Source organism: Nicotiana tomentosiformis, chromosome 1 (genome assembly GCF_000390325.3).
Source record: "Nicotiana tomentosiformis chromosome 1, ASM39032v3, whole genome shotgun sequence".
Lineage (NCBI taxonomy): Eukaryota > Viridiplantae > Streptophyta > Magnoliopsida > Solanales > Solanaceae > Nicotiana > Nicotiana tomentosiformis.
Window position 1 is genome coordinate 61,644,386 of NC_090812.1, and position 10,829 is coordinate 61,655,214.

Sequence of the window (10,829 nt, forward strand, 5' to 3'; positions counted from 1 at the left end):
CAAATTGCCGGCCGACACTCTAGAGCTCAAAATGACCGGTTGGGTCGTTACATCAAGAATTAGGTTAACGAAAGTTGATGATATGATGTTATGGGCAGGTGATGATCGAGTAACTCGGACCATCCGATGGAAGTCTTTGACCTCAAAAGAAGAAGTGTTGACCTTCATCAAGGAAGTCTGTCTACCTCACCCTTGGCGTTGATCGATATGCATCGATGACGCTCAATATGCAGACAAAGGTCTAAAGTATATTTTTTAATTGTTTATCTTAATTTCACAATATTTTTCTCTTTATCGTTTACGAATTAAAAAATACACTTTAGACCTTTGTCTACAAAATGCAAAGCACAAAAAGTTTTGGCCTCTAATTCTTATTTTCCTTCCACGTTTATATTTTCCTTCTTTTTGCTTAATTTCTTTCAAATTTTTTTTATATTCTTTAATTTATTCTTTTCAAGTTAGTTTTTGATTTTAGAATTTTTTGGTTATCTCTATAGCTTAGATATTATTTTGAAGACTCTATTCTGATTATTTGTAATATAATAAGTATATGTGATCTGTCATGTAGCATTAGGTTTTTAAAAAATAGCATTATATTATTTTTATTTTTATTTTTTGAATTATTTGAAACTAAAATATCATTGTTATAACTCTACTTATATTCCATCATAGTCATCTTTTTGATTAGTAGATTTCACTAAAACAGCACATAATACCTCAATCCCAAAAAAAATGATTAACTAGAACAACCCCTACACTAAACTCCTGCTATGTGCAGGATACAGCCGGGGAAGAGGCAAACCATGACCATGTTGGTCTGTTGTAGATAGCTTTACTTTGCATTTCTGCAAAATGTTATTTCTGTAGTTTATACCTGTGACATCCTAGTCACACGACGATAACTTTTATGCTTGTGCACCTTTAAAAATAAATAACACAAACTATTATTTAAAAAAACTAGCAGTAGCTTTTATTCAGCCTTCCACTTTCCATTTTCGTAACCATAACCACGCTCAGTGCCATAGTTCTTCAACTTCAAGAGCAAATCTTCCAATCCCTCTTTCAACATTGAAGCCTCCGTATTGTTCATCTTTTCTATAGGACCCCTGAACCACTCTTGTTGGCTCTCCAAATTCTTATTCTTTTCCTTGAGTTTGCTTTTCAAGTTGAACGCAAAATCCAGCTGATCTTGCAGAGTATTAAGTTGTGTGATAAGTGTTATAGAATTGGCTTTTCGGAACATCTGGACATACTTGTCATCAATGCCTGATGACGATGGTGATGGAGGCCTTTCTTCGCAAACATATTTGTTGATGGTTTCATTTACATTTGGATGACCAAAAGAGTAAGGCTTGTTATCTATAGAGAAAGAGGAGAGAAAATCAGTAATATAAAATAGGGCAAAAGGAGAGAAATCAGTTAATCTACCATTATAACATCTCCCATGCCAGGTATTTTTTTATGATGCTTTAAAGTTACGTGAGATTAATTATTATGTTCAAGATCTTGGATTTGCATGTTTAATGCACAGTTATGCTTAAAAAGTTATATTTGTTGATGGTATATCATGTATATATAGATGACCAAAAAAATGTATCTAGGCTTGTAATTACCAGGTGGAAACACGATGATGCCAACTTCAACACCCGTCATAACGGCAAACTCGTTTGCTTTCTTGAAGATACCATTTCGGCGTTTTGAGAAAGACACTTGTCGATTATTCTTATTTTCTATCTTCGCGAGACAAATACTTTTGCGACCCTTAATCAGTCTAGTACTCATTCTCAAAGATAATTATGATATAACTAGTATTTATTACTAAGAGTTACTATGTGATATGAACTTTGTAATGTAGAAGCCTAGTATTTATGGAGTTTTTCCAATATCTTTTGTTTTTCAGTGTTGGTAGTTTATATAGATGAATCCAGTTTATTTTTGTAGTGTTCACATGTTATGAAGCAAGTAAATTTAGATACTTAATCATAGTGGTGACTGTACTCTCCATTTTTCAAAAGATTTTCAAAATTTACCTCTACAATATTATAATGGTCAAGTCAATTTTCAGCCTAGGCCCAGACCTGTGATGATTTGCTACATAAGATTATTAATATTTGATACTCTCTTAATAACATCTCTTAATTTGAAAATGGATGAATAAGTAACCTAGTTTAGTTTACCATTATTTTTATTTATATTACCTTTTTTAATTTCGAATTTTCGCTAATTTTCGAGTTGTCGCTAAAGATTATGACATATTTTTATTTATATTCTCTTTTTAGGTATTTTTAATTTTTGGTAATATTCGAGTTGTCGCGGAAGATTAGGACATGTTTCAATATTCCTAGTTCAATTTACCATTGCTTTTCTTTACATTCTTTTTTTGTTATTTTCCTACTTTTGATAATATTCCAGCTATCTCGCAAGATTATGACATGTTTCAATGTTTACATCAAATGACTGAAGGTTACATGGAAGTTATCATTTACATATAATTTAATCATGTAAACATAGTTAATTAATATATATATATATATATATATATATATATATATATATATATATATATATATATATAATCACCTCAATTTATTACTTAACCATATAAATGGATGCAATTTGGTACAAGCACCAATATATGGATATATAATCAAGCTTTTTCCTCTTACATATAGGCATAATTAGAAATATAGTTTCAGGGAAGCAAGTACTATATTTCGTCTTCTTTTATCTTTTTTTGATAATGGAGGAATCCTCGTAAAACCAGTAACGTTCAAAACTCGGTGGGTAAATTTCTTTCCTTTCTTTTCCCATTCTACTAAATACATTATAGTCTGTTTAATTATCTATTGACTCTAATATAGGACCCAGATCCACCGTGATCACTAAAAGCTTATTATGATTTTTAAGATTTAGATGCTTCAAACACGTATTGATAAGAAAATACAAAATCATGTCAATATTCACACTTAAATAAACAGTATATTCATACAGTCCAAAAATTGGAATAGTCGATCACATGCGTGTAAGGTAACTCCAATACCAATATTATCAAATAAAATTGAGATGATACAAAATGTAAATAGAACTTAAACATTTTGTTGTTTAAACCTGCGAATACTATAAAAATAACCAATATATTTTCATATATTCCCTTTTTACCAAAAGCAAGTGTTCGGTGTGGATGACTGCATTTTAAAAAAATAGCTTTCTTTTCTATTGGCAAGTACTACATTAAAAAAACCTTAACAACCTTTGAAATTATACTATTTGTGGTTTCTTGATATATCCATGTCACAATAATAAGTCCTATAAACAATTTCGTTATCAGTCAGATTTCTAGGGCCTTACAGAATATAAGTTTGTAACTAAATTATTTTTAACTGATGCTGGAATACTTTTTTTGGTAAAGAAGAATTAACCTAAATAGTCTCTCACCCGCAATTACTTAAACTAAAAATAGTTGACTAAAGTATATTACATGTATAATCCTTGTATAATATGTGTCGAATCATGTATAATCTATATATAATCTATGTATACCAACTAGAAAAAATAAACAGTAAATCTAACGACTATTTGTGTAAAGATACCAATTAATATGGCAAATGCCTACTTGCGGGGAAAATTGGAAAGAACATGCAGGTTATGCTTATCTAATTATTTTATTAGTTTCTTAGAATTATCTATCTCCGTTTTTGTAATATTCTTATTAGAATCATTGAAAGCTATATGTCATCTTAATAAGTTGGCAATGTAAGATTTATACCCCTATCAAATTGAAAAGCAACATTAAATTTGAAGAAACGTCCCTCTATATATCAGATATAAAGTTATATATTTTAGGCTAGCCCCAAGTAAAGGGTTAGAACTCTTCTTTTTTGGGGGGATTTGGGATGGGGGTGGGGGGAGGGGGCACATGGAGGAGAGTTAGACCTAAAACGGCCTTGTTTCCATGGAAAATATAACAAGGGCTTAGATTTAAAGCAAATAACAATGCAAAATGAACCAATAGTAACATATGGATTACAATGTATTATACAAGTCCATTATTCAAATGGTCAATCAACTATCCCAAATTATCTGCTAAAGTCACTTTTCATTCGTTTGTAACAACAAAGTCACTTAACTATGCATATAACACTCAGAAGGTCACTCAACTAGATTTTCCAAATTTTTGATTGTCAAATGCCTATTTTACCCTCTAAATTATTAAAAATAATTTAACTTTTTAAATTTTATAATTTTTTTCTCTTTTTAATCTACATTGTGGACTTACCTATAGAATAAATATATTTTATTTATAAAATAGAAAATAATAAATTAGTTTTCAGCTCATATAATAACGGAATAATAATATAATTGAGCATAATTTTCAATAATAATAATAATGTGTATTATTAAAATTCCGTTTTAAATAATTATTATATTACGTGCATGGAATATATATTTTGCAACCATTAATTTCTTACATTCTCAATTGTGTAAATAATTGTTTTTGTTAATACTAAAATTATTACGAACAAATTATTCTAATTAATTTTTTTACTATGTTCATTATTTTGTTATTCCAGTATTTTATATGCTTACATACTTTTTATTTTTTTAATTTATAAATAAAATTTATTTATTATATAGGTAAGTCCATAATATAAATTAAAAAGGAAAAAATAATAATATTAAAAATTTAAAAATAAATAAAAAGAAGATAAATATTTATAATTTAGAGGGTAAAATAGGTATTTGGCAATCCAAAATTTTGGAAAATCTAGTTTAGTGACCTTCTGTGTGGTAGGCATAGTTAAGTGACTTTGTTATAAAAACGGAAAGAAAAATGACTTTAGGAGATAATTTGGGATAGTTGAGTGACTGTAAGCATTTACATTTTATTTGATTTAAATCCAATAAAATAATTTGGACTATATATTAAATATATTAATTCAAATAAATATTATAGGCTAATATAATTGGATTAATTACTCAAGTCCAATATATATGAATTAAATAAATAAGTCTTAATCCATAGGGTTAGCCTATTTAATGGGGCTAAAGTGATGAGCCAACTTCATTAAGCCCAAGATGTCATCTTCCTAGAGGCCCAGTTTGGTGCCATATGACGTGGCACGCCAAGTCAAGCGGAAGAACCAATAAGATCATGCCACAAGTCAAAATGACAAAGCATGCCAACTCACATTAAAAGGCTAATGAAATCACGCCATGTGTGCAAGTGACATTTTCTAGCCAATCAAATGCGGCATTGTCACACTTCAATTTGATTGGTCGGAAAGAGTTTGTTCTTATCATAACTATTCCCTCCCACAACTATAAATAGGGGTCATCATAACTCAGAAAAGAGACCAGAAGTGATAACAAGAAGCAAGAAAGAACTCGTGGATCAAACGCTGCAAATTCCTCCACAAGTTTCAAGCTTCAAGCAATCAAGTCCAAGTTCAAGCTCAAGAACGAAGAACAAATCAAGTTCAAACTCAAGAACAAAGAACAATTCAATATCAAACTCAAAGGCCCTTAAATTTATATTGGAAAAGTAGAATCAGAGGAACCATAGAGATTGTAACACTCGAATATTTGAAATAAAATACTACGATTGTTGCAATATTTTTCGGTCTTGATTTTATTTTTTCGACGCAATTTATTGTCTACAAATTCTGGCACGCCCAGTGGGACAATCTCTACCTCTCATCTTAACTTTTCAATCACCAAAGTTCAAGAACATCAAAATGGCTTCAAAGAAAATCAACTCCCGACCAACTTCCACTCAGGCTGCTAATTCCAAGTTCTATGCTGATGTGAAAAGCATCCTCAATGTTACCTTTGGAAGCTTTGGGCCAGTTACAAGGAGCAAAGTAAGATCTTTAGAACAACAAGCACTCCAAGTGTCATCCGCATCAACCCTTATTTTCGGACCTTCATCCTCAAAAGGATCAAGATCGTCTACAAGTACGACCCAAAAAGGGAACGACATTTCCAAAAGGATAAAAAACGTTCTTGCCCAACTTAGCTTATCTAATTCGAAGAAACCTTTCATACAAACTGATGATGATGACTTGAGCGCTGGATCTACTCTAGTCTCCAATAATGCGACCTCTGAGTTTTATCCCAATAATGATCTATATCATTCTTCATCCTATACGACGATCATGCAAGCAATGGCTATTGAAACTTCTACCGTAGAAGAACAACTTGAAAATTTGATGAAAGCAGTTGAAGGCTTGTCAAAGCGCGTGCAAGATCAAGATGCTAAACTTTACAAGTTAACAAATAAGTTGGATAGCATAGTAGAAGTAGAATCCATACGAACACCTTTAAATCTTCAAAGGTTACAAGAGAAATGGGACTCCTCCAAAAAGAAAGCAACGACAACTAAAGAGATCCAAGTCACCGGTGAAGGTCTAATTCCCGTTAAGAAATTGAAGGACTTCATCAGAGAGGCTATCAAAGATAAGCCTGAGTCTTCGTCCAAATTATCTTTCACATATGCAAAGTCATATACGCAAAGAATTGATAACTTGAAGATGCATGCTGGTTATCAACCTCCTAAGTTGCAACAATTCGACGGCAGGGGAAATCCGAAAGAACATGTAGCGCATGTTGTTGAAACTTGCAATAATGCTGGAACGTACGGTGATTATCTTGTCAAACAGTTTGTTCAATCTCTCAAAGGTAATGCATTTAATTGGTACACAGATCTCGAACCTGGATCCATCGATAGTTGGGAGCAGTTAGAGCAGGAGTTTCTTAATCGTTACTATAGCACAAGACTCATCGTAATCATGATCGAACTTACAAATGCTCGTCAACGAAAGGATGAGCTAGTTATTGACTTCACCAACCGCTGGAGGAGCTTAAGCCTCAAATGCAAAAATCGCCTTAGTGAAACTTCTGGTATCAAAATGTGCATTCAAGGCATGCATTGGGGTCTTCGCTATATTTTACAAGTCATAAAGTTCAAAACATTTGAAGAACTAGCAACTCGTGCTCATGATAAGGAACTAAATATGGCCATAAGTACCGACCAAGGGCTACCTATCTTTGAGCCTTACGACGAAGAAGAAGGACAAGAAGGCGAGGATGGGGGCAAGTTTTCATTCGAAAATGAAACTGAAGAGTCTATGCACACTATGATCCTTAATGCACGAGCCTAAACTGCAAGTTATAATGCTCCTCAACGCACGCGCCTAAACTGCAAGTTATAATACATCTTGGCACAGGATCCTACATTGTATGTCATGAATCTCCCTAAATTTGAACTAAATCTTTAAGACATAAAGCTCTTAAAATTCGAGCAAAGTCTTCAAATTTTAAAGCTCTTCAAATTCGAGCAAAGTGTTCAAGTTGCAAAGCTCTTCAAATTGGAGCAAAGTTTTTAAATTGTAAAGCTCTTCAAATTCGAGCAAAGTGTTCAAGTTGCAAAACTCTTCAAATTCGATCAAAATCTTCAAATTTTAAAGCACTTCAAATTCGACCAAAGTGTTCAAGTTGCAAAGCTCTTCAAATTCAAGCAAAGACCCAAATCGAAAGCTTTTCAAAGTCGAGCAAAGACTTCAAGTTGCAAAGCTCTTAAAATTTGAGCTAAATCCTCAAATTACTATGCTCCTGGACGCACGAGCCTAAACTGCATGTCATGAAACTCTTCAAATTTAAGCAAAATATTCAAGTTGCAACGCTCCTTGACGCATGAGCCTAAACTGCATGTTCCTACACTCCTGGCCCGCATAAGTCTAAACTGTGTATGGCCCAAAAAATAAAAAAAGGAGGAAAGAAAAAAAAATGTCCGCTAGGTTAAAAAGCTCGAAAGAGGCGGCCTAGGCAAAAGTTAGATCATAAAAAAAATCCACCCATTCTTAACTACGGTATGACTTGATCCTCTTCACCGAGGTACGTAGGCAGCTTAAAATTTTATTACAAGTTCAGTTGCATTAGTTCAAAAGATACATATTTCCCCAATCGTTTTCCAAATGAATTATAGTGGAAGTAATTCATTCAACCAACACTTGAAAATCGGGCTGAAATATTATTCTTCTGTTGAACTTTGGATCTCATATAACGTATAGGGGGAAATCCTCCATGGTAAACCTGTGTATTCAATGGGATGACTATAGTCTTTTAGGAGGCTACCAAGTATTTGAAGTTCATAGATTCACTATGTCTTCATGTTCTCCGCTCTTCAAGTTAGCCGCTCCAAGTTGAAATATTTAAGCCCTCCAAGTTGAAGTCTCCAAATTGAAATCTTCAAGTTCGTCGGTCTTCAAGTTGAAGTCTTCATGTTCTCCGCTCTTCAAGTTCGCCGCTCTTCGAGTTGAAATATTTAAGCCCTCCAAGTCTCTAACTTGAAGTTTCCAAGTCTGTCGGTCTTCAAGTTGAAGTCTTCAATTTCGCCGGTCTTAAAGTTGAATTATTTTTATGACAAGGTGGGTTGCTCTGATGGTAAGTACCCTCCACTTCCAACCAAGAGGTTGTGAGTTCGAGTTACCCCAAGAGCAAGGTGTGGAGTTCTTGGAGGGAAGGATGCCGAGGGTCATTTGGAAACAGCCTTTCTACCCCAAGGTAGGGGTAAGGTCTGCGTACACAGTACCCTCCCCAGACCTCACTAGTGGGATTATACTGGGTTATTGTTGTTGTTAAAGTTGAATTGTTTTAGCCCTCCAAATCTTCAAGTCTGCTAATTTTTCAAGTTGAATTTTTAAAGTCCACCACTCTTCAAGTTGAAGTCTGCAATGTCCGACATATCTTCAAAGTTTCCAAATATTCAAGTGATTGTCGTCAAGTCCATGAAGTCATCGAATTGAAGCTTTCTATTTTTTCAATCTTAAGGTGGACATTTAAGTCCCTTTGCACCTAAAGTTGGCATCTTCGTGGGTTTGTCCTTAAGACGAACTATAATTTCCCAATCTTAAGGTGGACATTTAAGTCCTTTTGCACCTTAAGTTGGCCTCTTCGTGGGTTTGTCCTTAAAAGTAACTATAATTTTCCAATCTTAAGTTGGACATTTAAGTCCCTTTACACCTTAAGGTGTCCTCTTCGTGGGTTTGTCCTTAAAATGAACTATAACTTTCCAATCTTAAGGTGGACATATAAATCCCTTCACACCGTGAGAGTAATTATAACGACCCGGCCGGTCGTTTTGAGTATTACGGCCTCGTTCCCCCACTTACTGCTCAATTTATGCTTTACAGTTGTTGTATGACTTACCGGGGTAATTGGTTCGGGTCCGGAAGTATTTCGGAGTGAAATGAGACACTTAGTCTCATAATTGAAAACTTAAGTTGGAAAACGTTGACCAGATGTTGATTGTGTAAACGACCTTATATTTGAATTCTGATAATTCCAATATCTCCGTATGGTGACTTTGGACTTAGGAGTGTGTCCGAAAAATTATTTGGAGGTCTGTAGTGGAATTAGGCTTGAAATGGCAAAAAAATGAATTTATGGGGAAGTTTGACTGGGGGGGTTGACCTTTTGATATTGGGGTCGGAATTTGATTCTGGAAATTTGAATAGCTTCGTTAGGTCACTCAACTAGATTTTCTAAATTTTTGATTGTCAAATACCTATATTACCCTCTAAATTATCAAAAAATTTTAACTTTTTAAATATTATAATTTTTTCTCTTTTTAATCTACATTGTGGACTTACCTATAGAATAAATATATTTTATTTATAAAATAAAAAATTAGTTTTCAGCTCATATAATAACGGAATAATAATATAATTGAGCATAATTTTCAAGATTATATAATATATATTATTAAAATTCCGTTTTAAATAATTATTATATTACGTGCATGGAATATATATTTTGCAACCATTATTTTCTTTCATTCTCAATTGTGTAAATAATTTTATTTTTGTTAATACTAAAATTATTACGAACAAATTATTCTAATTAATTATTTTACTATGTTCATTATTTTGTTATTCCAGCATTATATATGCTTAAATACTTTTTATTTTTTTTAATTTATAAATAAAATTTATTTATTATATAGGTAAGTCCATAATATAAATTAAAAAGGAAAAAATAATAATATTAAAAAGTTAAAAATAAATAAAAAGAAGATAAATGTTTATAATTTAGATGGTAAAATAAGTATTTGGCAATCCAAAATTTGAAAAATCTAGTTGAGTGACCTTCTGAGTTGTATAGGCATAGTTAAGTGACTTTGTTATTAAAAAGAAAAGAAAAATGACTTTAGGAGATAATTTGGGATAGTTGAGTAACTGTAAGCATTTAAATTTTATTGGATTTAAATCCAATAAAATAATTTGGACTATATATTAAATATATTAGTTCAAATAAATATTATGGACTAATATAATTGGATTAATTACTCAAGTCCAATATATATGGATTAAATATATAAGTCTTAATCAATTGGGTTAGCCCATTTAATTGGGCTAAAGTGATGACCTCACTTCATTAAGCCCAAGATGTCATTTTCCTAGAGGCCTAGTTTGGTACCATATGACGTGGCATGCCAAGTCAAGCGGAAGAGCCAATAAGATCATGCCACGTGTTAAAATGACAAAGCATGCCTTAGTCACATTAAAAGGCTAATGAAATCGCGCCACGTGTGCAAGTGACATGTTCTGGCCAATCAAATGCATGTCATACTTCAATTTGATTGGTCGGAAAGAGTTTGTTCTTATCATAACTCTTTCCTCCCACAACTATAAATAGGGGTCTTCATAACTCAGAAAAGACACCAGAAGTGATAACAAGAAGCAAGAAAAAGCTCGTGGATCAAACGCTGCAAATTCCTCCACAAGTTTCAAGCTTTAAGCAATCAAGTCCAAGCTCAAGAACGAAGAACA

General features: G+C 32.7%; 1 protein-coding gene across 1 annotated transcript; it reads right to left on the bottom strand.

Moving 5' to 3' along the window:
• Positions 1–970: 970 nt before the first annotated feature.
• On the bottom strand, positions 971–1,653 carry LOC104103075 (agamous-like MADS-box protein AGL61). The gene is made up of 2 exons (XM_009610954.1): positions 1,614–1,653; positions 971–1,359 (listed from the first exon to the last, which is right to left on the bottom strand). Exons 1-2 carry the CDS (start codon positions 1,651–1,653, stop codon positions 971–973), a joined length of 429 nt encoding a protein of 142 aa, XP_009609249.1.
• Between the last annotated feature and the right edge of the window lie 9,176 nt (positions 1,654–10,829).

Excerpts from the sequence above, each read along its gene's own strand:
- LOC104103075 (XM_009610954.1), bottom strand. The coding sequence starts at position 1,653 with ATGACGGGTGTTGAAGTTGGCATCATCGTGTTTCCACCTG. Across the intron at positions 1,360-1,613 it reads CATCATCGTGTTTCCACCTG|ATAACAAGCCTTACTCTTTT; the intron begins GTAATTACAAGC and ends CTTTCTCTATAG.